At 35.9% G+C, this 21,439-nt stretch overlaps 2 protein-coding genes and 1 non-coding gene across 3 annotated transcripts; 1 reads left to right on the top strand and 2 right to left on the bottom strand.

Moving 5' to 3' along the window:
* Positions 1-266: 266 nt before the first annotated feature.
* On the bottom strand, positions 267-4,751 carry LOC145907139 (calcitonin gene-related peptide type 1 receptor-like; the record flags this gene model as incomplete). The annotated part of the gene is made up of 11 exons (XM_082994573.1): positions 4,682-4,751; positions 4,142-4,258; positions 3,690-3,796; positions 3,542-3,633; positions 3,121-3,238; positions 2,749-2,902; positions 2,412-2,472; positions 2,222-2,291; positions 1,645-1,739; positions 810-999; positions 267-281 (listed from the first exon to the last, which is right to left on the bottom strand). Coding segments are annotated over exons 1-11 (1,089 nt in total), but the record flags the coding sequence as incomplete, so codon positions are not given.
* On the top strand, positions 1,187-1,259 carry Trnar-acg (transfer RNA arginine (anticodon ACG)). Its single transcript has one exon. It is a non-coding gene; the product is annotated as a tRNA-Arg (tRNA).
* A 3,120-nt stretch (positions 4,752-7,871) lies between the features above and the next one.
* Positions 7,872-14,936, bottom strand: LOC145906766 (ATP-binding cassette sub-family F member 2-like). The gene is made up of 17 exons (XM_082994217.1): positions 14,722-14,936; positions 14,456-14,607; positions 14,177-14,249; positions 13,911-14,093; positions 12,781-12,952; positions 12,569-12,664; positions 12,239-12,341; positions 11,975-12,070; positions 11,380-11,470; positions 11,046-11,164; positions 10,855-10,965; positions 10,530-10,592; positions 10,293-10,421; positions 9,952-10,155; positions 9,450-9,568; positions 9,238-9,264; positions 7,872-8,914 (listed from the first exon to the last, which is right to left on the bottom strand). The coding sequence occupies exons 1-17, from the start codon at positions 14,834-14,836 to the stop codon at positions 8,749-8,751; spliced, it is 2,019 nt and encodes a 672-aa protein (XP_082850343.1). The 5' UTR covers positions 14,837-14,936; the 3' UTR covers positions 7,872-8,748.
* Positions 14,937-21,439: the final 6,503 nt, after the last annotated feature.

Genomic DNA, 21,439 nt, shown 5'->3' with positions numbered 1-21,439 from the left:
ATCTAGCGCACTGTAATTATTGCTTTGAAATAAAAACGCTAAAATAGTAAGCCATATCATTGCGCCAACATAAATTAGGAAGCTTTGTATTTTGCCATCTGCCCAATAATTCAAAGGGCCCCAAACAACTAACCTTGAGAGATTCCTTCAGTTTGCGTCGTATGAACATACATGGAGCCCTGTTTGCTAACAGTCATCTCTATATTCGCGCTGTTCCTCGTTCGATGACGTACTTCAAAAAATACGTGAACATTCATCCACCGCCGAACTTTAGCTACGACCTGAAAGTAATAATTCACAAAACTTCTAGTTGTAATAGTAAAGAGTGTGCGACATAAAAAATCAAACCAGAAATAAAAGGAAACCTTGCGGAAAACTATAAATTGTGAGGTTATTGGCACCAAATGTGAAAACGCTCAGAAAAAAACGCAAGTTTCCTGTAAGATAAAATACGGACCTTCATCAACAGGTAATTAAGTTATATTGCACCCAGGGGTCACCAAACTTTTTTCACATAGGCTCGTATAAATCTAAACAGTAATGATTGGGGCCGGATAACCGTTTAACACAACAAAATTTTTACCAAAATGGACTGAATATAAAGCGGATTTAATAGCAGTGATTTCTATGTTCAGTGTCAAAAAGCAGGATATTATAAAACTATGACAAGGTGCCCAAAATGTGGTGACAAACGTGTTTTTATGCCATTGCGATGTAAACCATTTTTACTGTTTTGGGGCCATCAAGTTCGAAAAAACCAGTCTTGCGAGCCGTTGGTGACCCCTGTTGTAGGCTATATAAGTACTTGCCTCTTCGTGACAGAAGCAGAATATAACGGCCACACTAAACCCTTGAAGGCTGTTGAGCACCACCTGTACGTAATCGACCACTGTGCTTGCAACTGGGTTGTCTGTGAAAGCCACCAGAGAAAGTAGCACGTGGTGCACTCCAAGAAGTGGAATTAGGATTAAGGTCGATCGTACTGCCTTCATTTTAAGTCTTCATTTGAAAATAGAAATGTGTCGATCAATGAAAAGTACTTGTTATTTAAATAATGTATGTTTAGCATGACACAATGAAGATAGGCTATGTGAAAACATTCAAACAAAGACAATCAACAAAAGTTTATTTACGATCAAAGTTAAATTTTCTTTTTATACGGCTTCTGGTCCACTGTATACCCGGCGGGCGCGTGGCGCAATGGATAACGCGTCTGACTACGGATCAGAAGATTCCAGGTTCGAGTCCTGGCGTGCTCGCATTTTTACGAAAAGCCCAGGGAGCTATACTTCGTTAATTAATTTTTGGTGCTTTGCATGGTAAAGCAGTATTGTACTTAAACGTTTCTGTTTGTTTTTCGTTACCAGCTTTGTTTCAAATAGTGCAAGTGCCTGAAAGTTGGACCATGTCACCCCCCCGATGGTTTTTACACAATTTTGGTACAAATTCTACACAGACTTAGACTACAGCTAAACTTGTTGAAAAAAACCCTTCAAAACCTGATAGGAAGGAAATAGACTATGCTAATTGGGACGTGTAGGTTACGAAGCTATTTACATATAGCCTATAATCGTATTCTGCAAATTGCGTTGTGCAAATAAAGATTTAAACCATTACGGCGTAATTGTTTTGTTGTAAACTTACAAAAGTCCTCTGTAATCGTTTCGACTTGAAGCTGAAGATGTTCTCAGTTTATTTGACAAAACTCGAAGAACATTTAGTAAAATTCCTGTGTTGATCTAAAAATTGGTTCTGTCAATAATTTCCATTGAAGAAAAAGTTCCAAAAATCCGGCCGGATATTGACCAATTTTCAATACCCGGACCCGGCCGGATAATACACTTAATTTTATCGGGTAGTTGGGAAGGCATTTTTGTCCTAAAAACGGACAAACATTTCGCAAATTACTCGTTTTTGGGACCCAGTCTGTGATACTCGCCGACTTCCGATTTTTCTGTTGTTTGTTATCAAAGTTTTTCGTGACGTGTTATACCATATTAATAAATGTCCACGTTTATTTGTAACAAACCGCGCCGGATCCAAATTATTGATTGATAATTAACTATCTTGATCCGGCCGGGTCAGGTAAATTGGAACTCGGAACATCACTAAATTCTTGTATATTTGAGAATTCAAATAACTTGATTTCTATTTTCGGGTATTGTTGTTTTTTTTGGTATAATTGTTATCATAGAAAAGAGGACTTATATAGCCTACTTACCAAAAGTACAGTCAAAACTGGTCCATGAACAATGTAGTGCGTAAACGAATTTTGCACGAAAGTCCAGCACCTATATACACAACAATTTTCTTTTTTCACACAAAAAACAAATTTCACGCAATTGTCTACTAATTTTTTTATATTTGTTGATGGGTTTGATTTTTGCCTCAAATAAAATAAGTCAACTTACCCCAAATCGTCAACAAACACTCTGTCCAGCACGTAGATTAACGTTGGAAGTAGAGGCACACCTGCAATCAATATTGGATAAAACAAAATATTCAGATCATCATAGTCGTAAACCCGATGTCCTTTTTAGCAATATGACACCCTCTGGCACAAGATTATTTCGGCGAAACAAAATATTCGAAATTTTTGCAAAACAAAATTTCCGAATCCAGAAATTAAAGCTAATGTGCACTCATTGTGCATTTTTGTGGTTGAAATTTGTTATTCTAAAATTTCCAATGAATCTCCTATGCTATGTTGGGCTCAAGCCATTAAACAATTCCTGTAGAAAACCTTACCCCAACCAAGAATTAGGAAGAAAAACATATTTTGTCTGGCGCGAAAGACAGCTGCTACAGCGTAACAATGCAGATAAATCCCTTCACAAAGCATCCAGTAATAGTTGCAAAGCATGGTGTATTGATGTATGGCATTCAACCCCTTGCACCAAAACTGAACATTAAAAACAATAGATAAGTATACTTTCAATTGACAGCAAGTAAAAGTTAGATTGCAATGGTATCGATCGAATAAAATTAAGCAATCTTCGATCGTGTTTCAATAAGCGTCTGTAATTTCTTGCCTTTACACAAAATGCTACTCTTAAAATCCTAGCATCAATCTTAAGCGTTTGGCTTTGATTGCATAAATTATTAATGTAACATGTTTACCTGGCTCAAACCTGCAGTCTGCTGGGTTGAAATCAACCATGCGATTGACGTCACAGCGCTTACGATGTACGTCACAAACAAGTTTTTGTGTATTGTGACGCGTTGGCATTTAAGAGACCTAAAACCATTTTGGGCACTTCGTTTTTAGAAAACATTATTTCTACGTCACCGTTGTTAAACAACCAACAATAAACCTAATAAACTATGTTAACCAGAAACCAACAACTATATTTTGAAATGCTTGGTCAACTTTGCACGCAATACAAATCAATGGAGCAGCAAAATGCATTTGAATTGAGTTTTATGAAATATTTAGTCTGTTCGTGATCTAGTAGGCGTGCGTGTAACTGTATCTTCAGATAACTCCATTATTCCAGTTTTCAACAACGTTAAGAACACTTATATGGCGTTATAGTCTCACCTAAATGTGGTGAATATGATCAAGGCGATCACTAGGAAGACAATAGATATGGTATATCCACACACAGTCAAGTAAAACTGAATAAACGGTGTCTAAAATGCAAAAAAAAGATAATAAAGTCAACACGCAGTTTGTCTAAATGCTTTACCGCTGTGTCGACTTGACTTTTGCAAGTTGTATAGTTTGTCCAAGTCCAATTACTTAACGGGTGGCGGAACCAATTTCCGGAAGCGTCACATTTTTTTGCGGCTAAACCTAAACAATATAGGAAGACATTGCAGCTGTAGAGGATTGCTTGGTGCTGCTGTGCATAGGATACAAACATTACACAAATTTATGTGTTGTAATTAAGTCGCTGGTGCGTTAACCCGATGTAAGACCGCCTCGTAATGACCCCCTGAGGGACATATTGAGTGCAAGAAGCATACAGCATCGATTGAACTGATCCCAGCATGGGCATCTGAATGTACTAACACAAATTTCAATTGAGCATTGACACATACGTATTTATTATTGATGAGAATACAACAGTTTGTACACATATCAATGAGAATACAACAAACGTTGTGTTCATTAAAGCAAACAAACGCAATGCCTGACCTGACGATGTGAAGTCGGATACGTAACTTGGACAAGCTTTTACTAGCGCTGTGTCCGTTGCTTGTGAATGCCAACACATCAAACCGTCCCAGATTTTTGGGCAACCATAGGAAGAATCTACGCAAACACCAACAAGCGTCAAAATATTAGAATAAGATAATCGTTCAGTGGTATAACACCAGCATATGGAGCATATAAACTAAAATTGGCTCATGGGGGCGTAATACAAGAAAAGGCATGCCCATAATGGCCAACACACTTTATGCTCACAAAACTATCGATCTAGTATGAATCCCAAATCTTTAAACTCATTAGTATGACCTTTCCAGAGACAGATAAAATCTGATATACGTCTCTAGTTATAGGCAGCTAATATGTCAAACGGATATCCAACGACGAAACTGACAAGAGGCCCGCATTAGAAATTTATTCCAATTTTGAAGCAGTAATTTGTCAATGTCCTGTCTCCTTTTGTAATATATTTGTCAGCTTTTTGTGGGGTCAGTTATTTGAATATAATACATAGGTTTACAAACTTACCTGAAATATTTTGGTCCACTTGGAAGCAACGAAATTGTGCCTCTCTCAATAAGTATCTGAAGTGATTCATGGCTTCTGACAAAATTGCTTTTAAAACGCAGAACAAGCCAAAACTAAATTGACGTCACGTGCGCTATAGTACTCTCTGATGCATTTTTCTCGATCCCTAGAGACTGAACGTGAAATTATAAAAAAAAACTGCTTCAGGTGTTTTATTTTGCCAGGCTACACGTCACGGACAACTGTTACGAAAACATCAGAAAGGAACGACTGCTGCAAAATTATAAAAGAGTAACTGACGACCAGCGTAGGGGTATATAATCTTTAAATAAAACAGAAGGAACGATTTATTTCCTAATATCAAATGGTTCTTGTCATTATTGATCCAACAAACCCGATGTGAACACTCATCCTCAACCCTCAACTAACGCAATAAACATTTCGTGAATTTGAGTTTGCTTCCCTATCAGACTGTTGTACTGCTGGCCACACTATAAAGGCAAAAGACGCTTGTCGTATATCGTAAGTCACAACCGAACCAAATAGTAAACCTACGGCAAGCCTGTGGTCTACCAATCACTGAGATAACAATGAGCAAGAGAAAAAAGACAGGCGAAAGGCTCGTCTGTTGCATTATTGCGTTTTGCAGCCCATGATCGAATGCAAAGGATAAAAAAAACATGTGTAATAGTTACCTTGTCTAGTGGACATATTGAATCTCTAACATCGGTGACTGTAAACTGATAAACCACACATTAAGAAAAGGTTTTAATGCGAATAAATTTACTTTTTATTGTCAAGCTAATTATAAATTGTCAAAGTTGGGTGCGATCCTCTTTAGCAAACAAGCCACGGGCATTATTTCAAACCAAAATAATTTTGCTACTTGGTATTTTTCTTTCGCATTTGCAGGTAATCATTATTCATTTCTCGCTGGCATAGTTGTCAGTATTGAGTATAGTAATAAAAACTAGTGATGCACCGAAATAGCTATTTTTATATTCGGCCGAAACGGAATATTCGAAAAAGTTGCCGAATAAATTCGGCCGAATAAACCGAAACTAATTTTGGTATCCATCTCTTTAAGCGCAAAAAATTTTAACAAAACATATACTGGATTAGATCTTATCCTATCATACAGCCTTTTTTGGCGCTTGAAGAATAACCTCGTCTTTTGTACCAAATGCCTAAAGTTGATTTTTATCATTTCTGTGAAAGTCAACTAATGAAATGAACATATTCGTACAGTTTAAACAATGATTTTAACCTTTTCTAAACTTTGCGTATCAGCGTTATATGCAGTAAAAAATAATTGCGAAAGCCTTAGTTTCGGCCAAATAAATTCGGCAATCCGAACTTTCGGTACATCCCTAATAAAAACGACATCGCAACAATTCCTATATTTGTTTTTATTGGCACAGGCATTTTGAAAAAATGACGGAGAAGCTCCCAACCTGGCTCAAAATATAATAACCTCTAGGATTATCCGTAAAAATATATTTATTTTGACCTGCATACCCTGAAACTCTTTGGCACAAACAAGACCTTTGTTAAGGCACAGTGGAAGACAATGCGGATTATAAGCAACATAACGTGTAATCTTATGCGTTGTGTAAAGCTTGAAACAAAGAACAACCCTTGGATTAGTGCATGTTCTTGTCGCTGTATGAATTGATTTTTTGCAATCGTTTACAATCAAGTGTTGGTAACGTGAAAGGAAAAATGTGCTACCTGTATTTTAATGTTTGGCCATCAAGAATTATACACAACGTTAGCCTGAATCCTACATTGCTACATACGCAATTTACCAGTTATTTAATTTTACAAGTTAATGACATCTTTCTATGAACTGAGTTAGAATTTCATTACCTCATAAAATGTCCGACGTCCCCGAGGAAAACTGCTGCTAAAGCAATTGTTCTGATAATTAAATGTGCACAATTATGAATCGAATTTTATGGATAAACTGAGGTTTTGATGCCAATTTAACTAGCCTTTAAACGGAACCCTAATTATAGTTCATTAGCACACATGGATTATCGAACTGAAAACTCCAAAAACTAAATTGATCAATTTAGCAGCAACTGTCCATGCATCCGTGTTCATTCAACCGTAAAATTCCACATCACTAATCGATTTGTGACAAACCCCGGGAGTACGTGACGGCTTTCCAGGTGGTAAGCGAGCCCTTTCCCATAATTTGCGGATAAAGTTCAAATTAAAAAAATCGTAGGTGATCTCAAAATGTTTGTTACTTCATCCCCTAGGTTACTTTGTAACACTCAACTAGGTGGTACGCGTCGAAATTGTCGTGATCGTTTCAAAACTGAGGGCAGGTGTGTTTTAACTGGTTTTTGCGGTTGTGCGAGAGGTGTAGATAGTTTTGCTGTGTTATTTATAAAAGAATATACAGGAGATAGTTTGTACTGTGTTATTTACAGGATAGTATACATTAATCGTATAAAGTGCACATGACACGATCATGGTAAAATTATAGGTACATCCCCAACAAACATATTTCCAAAGTGTTTTGGTTCTACAACAACTTAATAAAGTAGAAAACTACAATAAAAGTAGCGGCAAACAATAATGGAAGACCTTTTTGTTGTGTAGCAAATTTAACGTCATACAAGGGATTCGCAATAGAAATAGGCTCTGTTTGCAAAGGTATACCAATAAGTTTCATATCCCCAAAATTACGTTACCACAAAGGCCAGGACAAGCTTTGACAAAAATACTTCATTGTGACGTCATGAGCTTAAGGCTTATACGTTTCAGATTAACGGCAAAACAGACGGTACAGCAGCAAGTAATTTTTCTCTTCTTGAACAAACGGGTGGGTGTTTGTTCGTTCGGTAACTAAAAGACATCACTTGTCTTTATTGATGTCATAACCTTGACCTCACCTTTGTGGTGACGTAATCTTACATGTCGATTTTCCAATTGGTGATTTTGTGTTAGTCTTACCACTTATCTGGACTTAGGTGAAAATTATTTGGGAGACAGCCGACCCGCTCCAGCATGGGCATTTTGAGAAACAATAGACCAGGTCACCAGGTGCATAAAGGTAAATGACTTTCAAAACTCAGTTTTCAGGATTTAATTTTGAGGTAACTTCGTTGAAAAAACCTGACAGGAATAGAAAATCCGACTTTTAGAACAGAATTTGAAACAAGCACACCATTATCAAACTGTGTATTTCCGTTTGCTCAGGGCGCTCGAAAGCAAATTGCCTACAATGTAAAAGACGACGCAAAAAAACGCCAGTAGCTTAGTCCAAACTTAACAAAATAATGCTTTATTGACATGTGTGCGTGGTTTGATTTTTAACCAAATATACAACACCAACAAACAAAACCAAAAGCTATATTTTGAAGGCCTGGGACTAATTTGCTTCAACCCGCAAAGTAAAAGAAATCAGTTTGTTTAACACACACAGGCACTACAACAGTCAAATGTAGCAGGACAGACGAAAAAACTGTATGTGCGTAAATACCAGTGTTACAAGTACAAAGTAATCAGGCATATTGTCTACCGCCTTTTCTGAGGCATGATAGAAACAACATCGAAAGTTGTAAGCAGCAGCACATGTCGTTTTCTTAGCAAGGAAGAAGAAGAAAACAAGATGCATGTTTATACATCCAGCAATTTGTTTGCAGTTTCAGGAATAGTTTAAAAATAAAGTTTTATGTCTAACCCGAAATTCAACAGCAGAGAAATTATTTGCAACATTGTGCAAGTAACAATGTAATAAATATACAGGCAAAGAGACAAAAGGTTGAAAAAGGAATTGACCTAAAAGGAAACAAAATATGCTAAAAAATGCCAACACTTACAACGTTCGCAAAAATTTAACAACAATCTTTTTCTAAGAAAACAAATTTCTCATGTCCACCAAAAACTGTACAAAACTTTACAATTTCAAAATTTTGGATGACTAAGATACTCTGGGCAAACAGTATTGGCGCATTCAGACAATGCTTTTGAAAAGAAACGTTGAACTGGTTTATAAAATAAATCACAGAAAATGTCAAAATTATCCTAGCTAATAAATAAATAAACAATAACTAGTTTTCAAAATCCCATAAATCAGATTTTGCATTCCCACTACTTCCCGTTTTAGTGACAGGAACAGATTCTTGTTTGGCCTTGGGCATCACAAACCCAACAATGCTGCTGCTCTTGGGTTTACTCACAGCATTTGGTGCAGGTTTTAAAACCTTTTTTCCATTTCTAAGTAAAATGAAAACAAAAAATGGAATGATTGGACCTTTTGTAATCACTTAATTCGCCAAACAGTGAAATTAATTATTTTTTAAAAATTTTTACAAAGTGATTATTCCTACAATTTTCCTTTAGCAGAATTCCTCCAATTTTTATAAAATTACACTTTAAATTAAATTTTACGTCTATGACAAACTCCACCGGAAAGGTTTTTGCGATCAAAGTATCAATAGATCTATTGGCTTCATTGATGTGATAGGCCAAAATCGTAGAATTTAAGAAAATCATAGCCGCACACAAAATGAATCCGAATATTAATAAAATTAACTCACGTCAAATTGTGATCAGCACTTCTTCCTCTGAAATGACAAAGTTGGGACAATGTGAATAAAATTAAATTAGTTACATATAAATTCTTCAACTATTGTAATAAGAACAGAGCAACATCCTTTTGCAAGTTTTACACAAATACATCCAGCGATTACTACGAAACAATGTACTAGGGAAAAATGAAATGACATATACACATCCGAAAGTTACTTACTTAAGTATTTTCTTTTCAGCATTTATAACTTTCTTCTTCAGAGATTCTTTGTAAGCTTGAATCCCACCTTTCCAGGGAGTTACTGTCTCATTTTCACAAACCCAGATATCTTTTGCAACCTGCAACAAGGCAATAAGTTTCACTATAAGTTCAGTGGCAACAGTAGGCGTGCAATGTTTCAAAAACCTAAACTCAGACCTAAACCTGAAAAATCACAACCATTACTGCAATTCTCTGTTCTTCTGGCACAATTAAACATTTCAATGTCTTTTCCCTAAAGAGGCCTGGTTGAATAGGAGGTGAAACGTCAGTAAAATCACATGTATTTATGCCAGAAGAACAGATTACATGAAACACAATATGCCTGGCAGCAATGGTAACATGATACTGTACTGCTGTAATAGAAATACTTGCACCTTCCATTGGCCCAAATAGACAGATTGTTTAAAAAACATCCAAAACTGTGTAGAGTAAACTACAAACTGAAACAAGACAAATTTACCTGGTTGATGAGCCTGAAGTCGTGGGAAACTAAAATCATTCCGCCATTGAATTCATTGATTGCATCAGCCAGTGAGTCTATGGTTTCAATATCGAGATGGTTTGTGGGTTCGTCAAGCAGTAACATGTTGGGAAATTGAGAGGAAAGCCATGCAAAGACCACCCGACACTTTTGACCATCTGATAACTTGCTGATTGGACCAAGCTGTTAAATTGTACATTACAAAAATAATGTTCTGCAATCAATTGATGTATGTGAAAATGAAACAAGCTATTGCATTTTTTGGGGGTTGTTAAAAAAAGTTTAAAGCCATTGCAACAAAATATAACATGATGTAGAACCTGTTGCTTTCCGGTGATTCCATATCTTCCAACCAGTTTTCGTAGTTGTTCTAAATCTTTAACATCGGGATAACATTTAGACATATATTCCACTGGAGTCAGACTAATATCAATGAGGTCTTGTAAATGCTGGGGAGGAAATTGATCCAAATAAAACAACAAGAAATCAAATATTAACATAAGATCACTTCTGGTTTTGTCACTTCTTTAAAAAAAAATGTTCTGGGTGAAATCTACCTGGTGGTATCGGGCTATTTTCAAATGGCTGTGTCTTCTGATTATTCCATCCGATGGACTTAACTGTGAAAATCAAAATGCTTTTAATTGTAAACATGTACAAAAGATTATGCATCAATAAAAAGTACCAACCAACTAATTCTCGTGTTTATATGCAATTATTTCAATTAAAGAGTAAAAAATCCTGGTCCCTGCAAATACTTAAGTACAACTTAACAATTTTTAATAGTACGATTAAGCTTGCAGCATAAAAATTTGTGCTCCAGGATATCAGTTTTAAACAGACTCAGGCTTTGCAACTCACACACAAGTGCAGGCTACTTACATCCCCTGAAATAAGTTTAAGTAATGTGGACTTCCCTGCCCCGTTAGGGCCGACAAGTGCAAGCCTTGTATCCAAGTCAACTCCGAACTCCACATTGCGATAAATCCATGGCTGAAAAAAAAAAAAACAATGAGCTACAGGTGTGACTACATTACAAATATGGCTAAGCTCTGAAGAAGTATTGTAGTTACCGTATCATCGGAGTATCTGAAACTGATTTTTTGAACCATAAGCACTGGTGGCGCTAGAGGGGCGCATTCAGGAAAGAAAAAAGAAAAGCTGCCGTCCGAACGAACTTTCTGTGTGAGGCCTAAAACAACAAAATATATTTTTAATTTTAAATAAAACAAAAGTAAGGAACAAAAACAAGGGAACTTTACTGGTTACAAAATATAAATTTTTATCCAAACTGCCTTACAAATATACATTCTATCTTTCAAATATGATTTTCCGATGATTTCCATCTATTATACCATAAATATGACATATCAGCAGGTAGACAACAAAAGTACACAGTTGCCACACCTTTCTCAATCATCTTGGCTAAAGTTTTTTCTTTGCTTTGTGCTTGCCGAGCAAGTTTGGCACTACCATGCCCAAATCTTGCAATGTAATCCTATACACAAAATAAACTACATTAGTATACTGCAACAAAACAAAAATTAGATATAAGTAAATATATGACATATTATCTGATATATATGTCTACATAAACTTATATAACTGTTTTTCATTATAATTTAACAAAAACTGCATAAAGAGTCAAAATCTGTTAAGCATTACAAAAAGTTTCATTAAGTTTCAGAGTCACCAAACTATTGCCCACTGAGCTTGGGCCCCCAAAAGAAAAACTGCATGTATATTTCAGTTTTATTTTGTTAATCATTACATTTTAGGCACACTTGTTATCTGGTTTAGACCCTGCGTTTCCACAACTGAAATCAAGAAATAATGCTTTCAAATTCCCAGTACAATGAGACAATTTTGGTAAAAATTAATCTTGTCATGAACACTTTCCAGCATCACAGCTCACAAATTGCCCCTTGTAAAAAAGACCCTGGACCAGAAGTTCATTTTTCCATGAGCACCAGTTTTTGATGTTTTTTAATTAAAGTTAAACCTTCATGTGGTTGATTTCATCTTGCTCTTTTTTGTATCGCTTCATTTGATTTTCCTCTAACTCAGCACGGGTTCGGATAAAGGCGTCATAATTTCCCTGCAATGAAAACACTTTGTTGCCATAGCAGGAAACATACTGTTCTATCAGGATGCTTTTGTCATAAACCCTATGGAGCAATACACATGAATCTACTTGTGGCATACTTTTTGAAATAAGTCAAACAAATCAGATATGCAAAATGATAAAATTAAAAATAACATTTACCGTGTAATAATGCAGCTTCTTCAAATGCATAAAAATAATACGTGTGCAAACTCCATTAAGAAAATCTTGAGAATGTGAAATGAGGACTAAAATGTGCTTGAACCTGCATAAGAAAAAGTACATTCAGTATGTATATATTTCATTTTTGTTAGTTCTGTATCTGATTATTTTTTGTTTTTTTCTCAAAAGTATTTAGTTTTGTTCTGTGAAATGCAACTAGGTGTTTCTAGTTAACCTGATGGGATTAATTATAATGGAGAAAGCTTAGTATCACAGCACTAAAGGCCAGTTAAGCAGTAACCATACAACCCTTTGTACCATATTACTTACTTCTTGAGTTCTTCCTCAAGCCACACACATGCGTCCAAATCAAGATGGTTGGTTGGTTCATCCAACAAAAGTAGGTAAGGTTTCAAAAAAAGTGCTCTAGAATGAACAGGGTGCATACATCAATAAAAGACAAGACAAAATAACCTATCTTTGGATAAATATATTACATAATTTTGACTCATAAAGGTTTTTCAGCAGGCAAATATTCTAACCTGGCAAGAGATACCCGCATTCTCCATCCACCAGAAAAATCTGACAATTTCTTTTGCTGCATTTCACCAGTAAATCCTAGACCATGTAGAATTCTTGCAGCTTGCACTTCAGCTGTGTCTGCTCCAAGCTCATCCAACCTCTCATATATTTTCATTAGCTCGTCACTTTCAGCTATAAAAAAATCTTGCATTAGAAAATAATTTTCTTTTTTTATACATGTTATATTTAATTTTTTAACATAAATTGAGTTTGATTTGTTTTGTATTTTGGTTAAGCGTAAAAATATATGTATATTCAATTACAGCCATGACATTAAAGTGACTTGTTTGGTGCATAATTGCACACACATATTGATTATAGAAAAAATAATCACACATTTAAATAATACCAACATTAAACAGGACCCCTAATAAGAAACATGCTATTGTTAAATGCAAAGTAAAATATAATGTTTTTGTTGCTGCCAGGCATATTGTAACTTAATAATCTGTTCTTCTGGCAAAGATAAAACAGAACTTTATTCACCGACGTTTCGCCTGTTATTCAACAAGGCCTTAAAAGGTCATCAGATCGCCTTTGACAAGGCTAAAGTTTTGGAAAAGGAGGTGGACTATACAAAGCGCCTCTTCCTAGAAGCGCTCCACATCCACAAGAACAATCGATGTGTTAATGATAGGTAACAGTGCGTTTACTTCCCGGTGCTCTATAACAACTTACTGTAACTGTAGTTTTCCCGCCCATTTTTTATACATCACATGATTTTACAAGCGGTGTTAGCTTTATCCCCTTTTTCGTGTTGGCACGTTTTTTTGGTGTTAGTTGTGTGCTGTACCATTACCTTGAGGAAGCCTTGTTGAATAACAGGTGAAATATCGGTGAATAAAGTTACTTTTATCTTTGCCAGAAGAACAGATTATTAAGTTGCAAAGTAAAATCCCTTTTATGCAAATAGTTCGGAAATTCAATTCTATAGTTTGTTCATGGATACAAATTGGCACTAGACCTGGATCATTATCACATAATACACAATCAAAGCAAACAGTTTAATGCAAACTACACCAGGATTAATATCCTTTAACAACAAATACATATTTGCCCCCTGTTGCAATGCAACATCTTTTAAACATACGATCAATGTGCATGATTTTTTCAGCTTCTTCTTCAAGCCGATGTCTTTCATCATCACACTCCAAAACAAACTGCAGTGGTGTTTGATCAATAGATGGTGCTTCATGCTGAAGATGAAAACTGTCAATATGTTCGGGTATTGGCACTTCCCTGCCACCCAGTGTAGCCAACATGGTTGACTTCCCTAAAACATATATAGTTTCGCTATGAAATTCCAGCAGGCTATAATGTCGATTGAAAGCATTTTTGCTGGAAGATTATACTTACCACAGCCATTGGCTCCAATAAGTCCGTATCTATTTCCAGCATTTAACTCAAGGTTGGTATCTTGAAAAAGTACCTACACAGAAGTACATACATTAAGGAACCTTAAACCCTTACTCATATTTATTCCCAATCATTAAAATAGGAAACTTGAGTTGCCACAAGCATGGTTACATTTATTTCCAGGTTAAAATCTGCCAACTTTCTTGTTTCGAACAAAATATGCACTTGAGTTACCAGCAACAGTTACCAGTTTTTTTTAATTATCACATTTCTATATACCTGCCCATGATAAGTACATGAGTAATTGTGAATATGAAGGTCAGAGGAAATGGGATGGGAAGCTAACACACCCGTACATGACCTCGCCTCCTTGTCCACGTTCGGGGTTTGAAGTTTTAATGAGTCAAGTGTTAATCCATTCACTTCCCCGTCTGAAAATAGTTTATGTGCAAAATTGTACTTGTAGTTAAGTTACAGTCTGTAATGGAGCATTAACCTACACAAGAAAGACAACGTGACCAGAGGCATGACAAAGAATAACTCACTTGTTTCATCAGCTGCATCTGCACCTTCAGCAGGATTTTTTTTGTTTGGACGTTGTCGATTTTTTGCTGCTTCTTTCTTTTTCTGAGCACGACGTTTTGCTGCTTCTGATGGCATTTCACGATGAATAGTAATGTATGTAGCGAATTATCCAAGGCAAATTATATTTTTAACACAAGTCAGGTTTTAGCAGTTCTACGGAGATAAGAAGTACATACAATCTACCAAACATTGGCACATTATTAGGATTTTGCCAAAACACATGTTTTTTTCACTTCCTACTGTGTGGATAATACATAGAATAGCAATCAAGTTTCATGTATTATGGCATTAGTTCTTTCTTGCGCAGATTGCTCATAAAGTTTCACAAATATATATAATATGGCAATTTGAAGAATGGTTTCCATTTCATAAAGGCGAATCTGGACAATCCCCAGATTGGAGAGTTTGTTATCTGTAATTTCGTGGACGATCTCAACATTTTCGTATGTTAATGCATTAGCTAATTTTTATTGCGTGGATTATTTAAAAAAAATTTCAAAATTGCGCAGAGGATTTATCCAAATATAATGTTTTGGTTGCTGCCAGGCATATTGTAACTTAATAATCTGTTCTTCTGGCATATATAAAAACGTTTTATATATGCCAGAAGAACAGATTATTAAGTTAGGATTTATCCATTTCTACCAATTTAGCACATACATACTACAACACACATGGACATACAAAAAATAATACTATGTCTATCACAGTCCGGAAGATGGCAGAGTTACCCACATCCAAAGTTTGGTTATTTTTTGTTGTTTAACTAGCTTCCCTCTGGTGTTTAAAGTAAGCATTCAAATTGAAAATAGGCACTTTATAGAAATAGACACATTTGTATTTTCTGCCCTTAAAAATAAGCACAATATAGCAACCCCTGTCCAGACTATGTTGTACTTGAAATTTATGAAATATAACATGTTATTTAAGTGAACTTCCTGGTATCACACTAACACAAACGTTATTTTTGAAAACAAAAGACGAAAAATTAATTTTCGACAGCTACAGATACCTCATGCGAGAACACAAGACTGCGAAACTTAAACATAATTTTCATTTCTCAAAATACGGCACACAAAGAAACAAGCGCTTCCTTCAGCGATTGTGAAATTGGAACACATGGAAACAGCTGTCAATCAGCTGTTCGCCTGAGCGGGAAGAGAATTAATTCATTTAAGGGACTATTTGAGAAATATTTAAAGGAAAAATGCTTTTAAAGAGGACCAGCGATTTACTTTTAATTATTGACTACAATTATTCAAGAATTTATTCAAAAAGTTTATTAGTCATAAATTTAAAATACGCTTTCCTTGACATTTTGATGTAGGGGCATGAAAGAATCGTATGGTGGCATAAGTCGCACCAAGTATTACAAAAATACCTTCTCTTGCAAGTTTAATGGAAAAACATTTCCATTTTGCAGAAGCTTATAAAGTAATGTTTATTTTGATTGTGAAGACCACTCACAATAAAATCTGTTTTAATTGTGGCCGATCTTTTTTTCTTTTATGATATTACAGATAAATCAACATGCTATGTTTATCATAATAAACCACAGAAATAAAGTGCGTTGTACCCCACAGACAGGTGCGTTGTACCCCAAATATATTTTATAAAAGGCAAATATTAATGAGATTGAACCGCACAGAAATACTATAAACAAAATCCGCACATATGCAGTTTACGCAACGGCTAAAGTGAATGCACGGAAGTAGTCTGTTGAAATTATCCACAAACATACAAGCTACCAACCAATTTAAGTTAAAAAAAACAGATTATTTCCGAACAAAAGTTTTGAAAAGTGCACTTAATGCAACGTCTTGTTTTGTTTGTTTTGCAATGTCAGATCAATGTCGTACTGACTGGTCATGATGAAGACTTCAGAAGCATTGGTTAATGACCATTTGCCCTACTGTCGTTGTGTCCAAGCCACTAAAGGGCAAAGAGGATAGCGTCCACAGCTTGTTTTGCTTCTTCGCTTGATGCGTTTGAAAGACCAATACAATGTAGAAGTCGTCAGTCACTGTCACAGAAAGACGTTGTTGCTTTAGTCAGTTTCGTAGAGTATTCTAATTGCAGGGCATTTTGGAAGTATAGCGGTCATCAGTTATAAGTTTTCTTATTATTTATCCAGCTCAATGGTAGCTTTCATTTGAAACAAAAAGTTATTACTATTATAACACAGTATTAATACAGCGCTAAGCACAATGGATTTTTAAGGTTGACTTGGAGGATGCATGTTTACCAGTGCAATTAAACACTAATCTCAAGTACATAGTTGGTTACGGGCGGAGCGTTAGGGCTTATATTTTGACCACATTTGTTGACATACGAGGGGTTGCACAATCAGTCAACAGTTTTCAAACTAATCTAGAGTCAACAAATACTACCGAAGTGTTTTTTTGTTACAAGGGGCGTGTGTGTGTCACATGATATACAGGTTACAATATCTTATTCATGGAACAAAACGGAGCTTAGGGAAGACGATACGCTTGTTTGGAATGTTTACGACTGAGTTAGGTAGGCCGCAACTTATGTTTAGAAGGCAGGTATTTAACCTTTGCATGTGGCACTACACAACCATATAAGTGCGAAGTGAAGTGTTTGTATTGTAGCAGCTCTGTCTGTTTCGTCATATTGAATCTATTGTGATTCGTGAATGAAATAGAGTGTTTGGTGTTGGCTTTGTTTTCAACGAAAGGAAAAGTTTTACGGACTGTTGGTGTGAAAGGACAAGCTCAAAATAGAACTGGAACAACTGTGACCTGTCAACATCACAAGGCTCTGCCGAATGTAATGGCTTGTCGCGTTTTGTCACATACAATATTTGTAGAGCAGTTGAGATTGCATGTCTATATTTGAAGCTGGCATGACATAGGATAGACTTAATGTTGTTCAGCTAAAGTTTGTAGGCAGGAGCAGTAGTCACTTTTACTGTGTAGTGGTAGTAGCCATTAAAGCTAAAAAACGTAGTCCAAACCACTCACCTTAAAACTGAGTTAACCTGGGTTCCTGTAAAAAGTCATTTCAAAGCATGTGCGCTATACTGCAGTTCAATGGAATCCAGTTTTGATGTAACTGGTTAATTTTGTGCTGCTGATACGTGGCAATCTTAACGTTTGCCATATATACGTGGCAACCAGACTTGGACAACTAGACAATTCCTATTTGCTAGTGTGGCGAATTCGAGTAAAATGTCAGTTTTTTGATTCCAATTTAATTTGGAAAAACTGAGTGAGTTCTGATTCTCGTTCTAATCTAATTTTCGGTTTCACCCAAATTGCTTCTCTTTCCTGCGGCCTTATTTATTCAGGCACGGTTTCATAAACAGCACAAAACATATTAACCTGCCAATACAATTCTAATAAAAATTTCCGATACAGGCAGTGTTGCCAGATTTTTTTTACTAAAAGCGCCTAATTTTTTGTTTCAACACGCCCAAAAGCGCCAATTTCTGCAAAAACAAAACGCCCAAATGCGCCCAAATGTTAATGAAGTTTACACATATCAGTTATGTACATCAATGGTCATTTTATGCTTGTGGTTAAACACTTAAACCGTAAACTAAGACCGTGAGCCCTTGAGGATACAGGCTAGTATAAATTGAACTTGACTATTTATTTTTTTCTATTCATCAATTCGAATCTAATTTAAGAAAACCAAGCACCTCTAACATTTAATTCTATACTAATTTTAAAAACCCAAAGCAGCTCTAATTTTAATTCTAATCTTATTCCAAAAGCTACCAAAAATATGTGAAAGTCTGATGGCATCGTGGGGAAGTCCCTTTAATGACTGGAACTTTCTTTTCGTGTATGTAAGATTTCTAAGCGTTCGCAACTGAATGGCTTATTTTACTGATCGTCCCGGGAAAATTGAATAACAACACTATTTTTTTCAAAATGGTAACCATAACTTAGTCCAGAGGTTCCCAAATGAGGCGTCGTTTTAATGTTTTGGGGCGTCGCAAGCGTTCTTGGGGGCTTTGGAATAATTTTGCTTTTATAACAAACATCATAACCTTTCTGTTGTTGCAGTGGTAAAAATTATCATATTTCGCAAGCAAATTCGTTCAAAAAAACGTCAGCAATGTTCGGGTGCGTCGTCATATCGAGGTCACCAATTCATGAGACTTTGGAACCCCTGCTATTCTCGAGTGAATTAAGTAAATCATCAAATTTGCGATACCGTAAAAACCATGGCTTGCTTGAAGTCTGCTTATCATGCCACCATCTTAATCCACGCTACTTTGTTACGTCACAAACCCACGAACGGGAAAGGAAGAGATTCGATATGCAGTTTTACCAGAAAAAACGTCATTTTTGATTGCGCAACCAGCTTAAATTTGCCTAAAATCAAACAACCTATTAGTTACGGTGGTTGACAAGCCCAAACACTCATCGCAAATGCAGAACGTAGATTACCGCAAGATGACCTTTCCGAGTTGACAAATGCAGACCGGCGGATTAAGTACTGCTGCACGCAATACCGGGCGATTACATCTATATTGAGTAGAGAGGCTTATGCTGTAAAATCAATGCAACTTTCAGTGTTTTAGATGTGAAATCTGAAGATACGTTTATTGCGAGATTTTCCGATTTGTTGAAAAAATTGAGTAAAAAGTAGTTTTATGTCAGGGTCTTTTGTTTTCCTACAAGGTTAAACGGGTTAATTTCGTAGCAGCAGGTAGCTTGACCTCAAAATGATTCTAAACTCTTTTATTGGTTTGGTTTGGTTCAGGAAGTATCTCTCGACTATTAACCGCGAGTTTGGAACGTGAATAATTTAAAACACAAAGAGCGAGGTTGAATTCCGTAATCCCTTTTGAAAGGCATATAACCTTGCCTGGGGATTTTTAAGTGGATTCCAAACAAGGGATTAGTAAGCTGCGTACAATACTTTCCTTACACTTCCACGCAAATGCCTTACACTTTTGTAGGTCATGTATCTAGTCAATAGGTCTGAAGTTTAGGCAACAGGTCTCATTGTAAGTTTTGGTCGTGCACTTATCACATGTAATTTTATCGGGACTTTCATGTTCAGTTTATTGAAAATTTCTACAACGTATGGTATTTTGAATAAACCTCTTCAGAAATAATTTTGGCCATTATGAGTGAGGATTAAGGTTGATTGTTTGAAGGTAAAATTAATTTCGAAGCATTCAAGTGTAGAATACAATGTATATATTTTGAGTCGTTTTATCAGTGATCAGTTTTAATTCGTTGGATTAAGTGGATTATGGGGTGTAATAAGTCTTTTCGTGGCATTTTGTAATTTTACGTCCGTTGTATTAAAAATTATCCTTATACCTAACTTTTGCATCAGCATACACTTAACATACTTAATTTAGTATTGTTGTTATCTACCCTTAATCAAAACATTTTTAAGAAATGCAAGTTTTAATAATTTACTTAAGAACGTAAATTATTGTTATGCCTGCCAAATATATCTTGGCGACAAAAACACACACACCATATACAAACACTAAAAGCGCTACGGGGCTACTAAAGAGTTGTAAAACTACAATGTGTGCGTTTTGAAATTTACTTTCATTAGTACTTGAAAAACAAAGATTTTTTGTAAAAAGGTATGAGCGTAAAAACTTGGTGTAATAAGTTATCGCCTATTTTCCTTAAATGTGAAAATTACGGTTGTCTTTCTCAATGTGTGCGCCCACTATAGGCCGACGTGTGTTGGTCGGATAAGCAAAATGTTTTGAAGGCGTTATGCCTTTTTAATGTGGGGATAATGCATTCGCTCCATTTTAGCGAATATCTCAGGTGTTTATCTCCTAAATATTCAAAGGAAATGTAGCCTGATATCGAAGCTAAGATTTCTATTGATGTCGTTCAATCACGCGAAATAGCACGTTATTATAAGATTGCGACAAGCATTTAAATAAGTATAAATTGACTCCCTAAATGGCGTCTGTGTGTCCAAATGCAGTAGAAAACGTTGATAGCATCTTTGTTCGTTGCAGGCGTCGTCATTACGAGTGTCGTGAAATCTGTGTTTGTTTTCGTAGTGTAGTTAAACAGCCGATGCGGTGTTGATTCAGTAGACTATGGCTACAGTGCGGTGCCTTCGTTCGGACTAAAAATAGCAATCGACCTGAAGTTAATTGTCGTTTCACGTGTGAAGCGGGACCCAAAAATCTCCTGAGCGATGTAAAAAGTTCCTAAAGTCGCAGGGAACAAGGTTTATTTGCGTAGCGATCCCTCAAAAATTCTCCCTACAACTGCAAGCCTACACTGTCATGTTAAAATAAGACGTTTCGACAAAAACTTATGTCATCATCAGTTTGACTAACGCGATTGGACAGTGTTAATGACAATATGGGCCAGTCTCTTTATACTCAGAATTATGAGAAAACCCGTGAGGTGTGTACAGTTTAATAAAATAACGTATTTTACGGGGTGGCGTTTCTTTTGCATTGGCTAAACATGATTCAACAGTACTGCATATGTCAAAGATATTTACTATTTAGTTTAGTTTATTTATTTGTTCCGTACTGAATTAATGTCGTTTTTTTCATCCTGCTCAAAAACCCTTCCTGAGTATTTTTCTTAAGGTTTCGTTTTATGAAAGGTGAAAACGTTTTAAGGCAATTCACTTAGAAACTTAAGATGTGAAACCAAATACCGCATAACCCAATATAAAACAATGTTACGCAAGCGA

Source organism: Ascidia mentula, chromosome 6 (genome assembly GCF_947561715.1).
Source record: "Ascidia mentula chromosome 6, kaAscMent1.1, whole genome shotgun sequence".
Classification (NCBI taxonomy): domain Eukaryota; kingdom Metazoa; phylum Chordata; class Ascidiacea; order Phlebobranchia; family Ascidiidae; genus Ascidia; species Ascidia mentula.
This window is presented reverse-complemented; position numbering and strand designations above follow the sequence as displayed.

Excerpts from the sequence above, each read along its gene's own strand:
- LOC145906766 (XM_082994217.1), bottom strand. The coding sequence starts at position 14,836 with ATGCCATCAGAAGCAGCAAAACGTCGTGCTCAGAAAAAGAAAGAAGCA. Across the intron at positions 10,593-10,854 it reads TTAAACTTATTTCAGGGGAT|TTAAGTCCATCGGATGGAAT; the intron begins GTAAGTAGCCTG and ends TGATTTTCACAG. Across the intron at positions 9,265-9,449 it reads GCTGAAAAGAAAATACTTAA|AGGAAGAAGTGCTGATCACA; the intron begins GTAAGTAACTTT and ends TTGTCATTTCAG.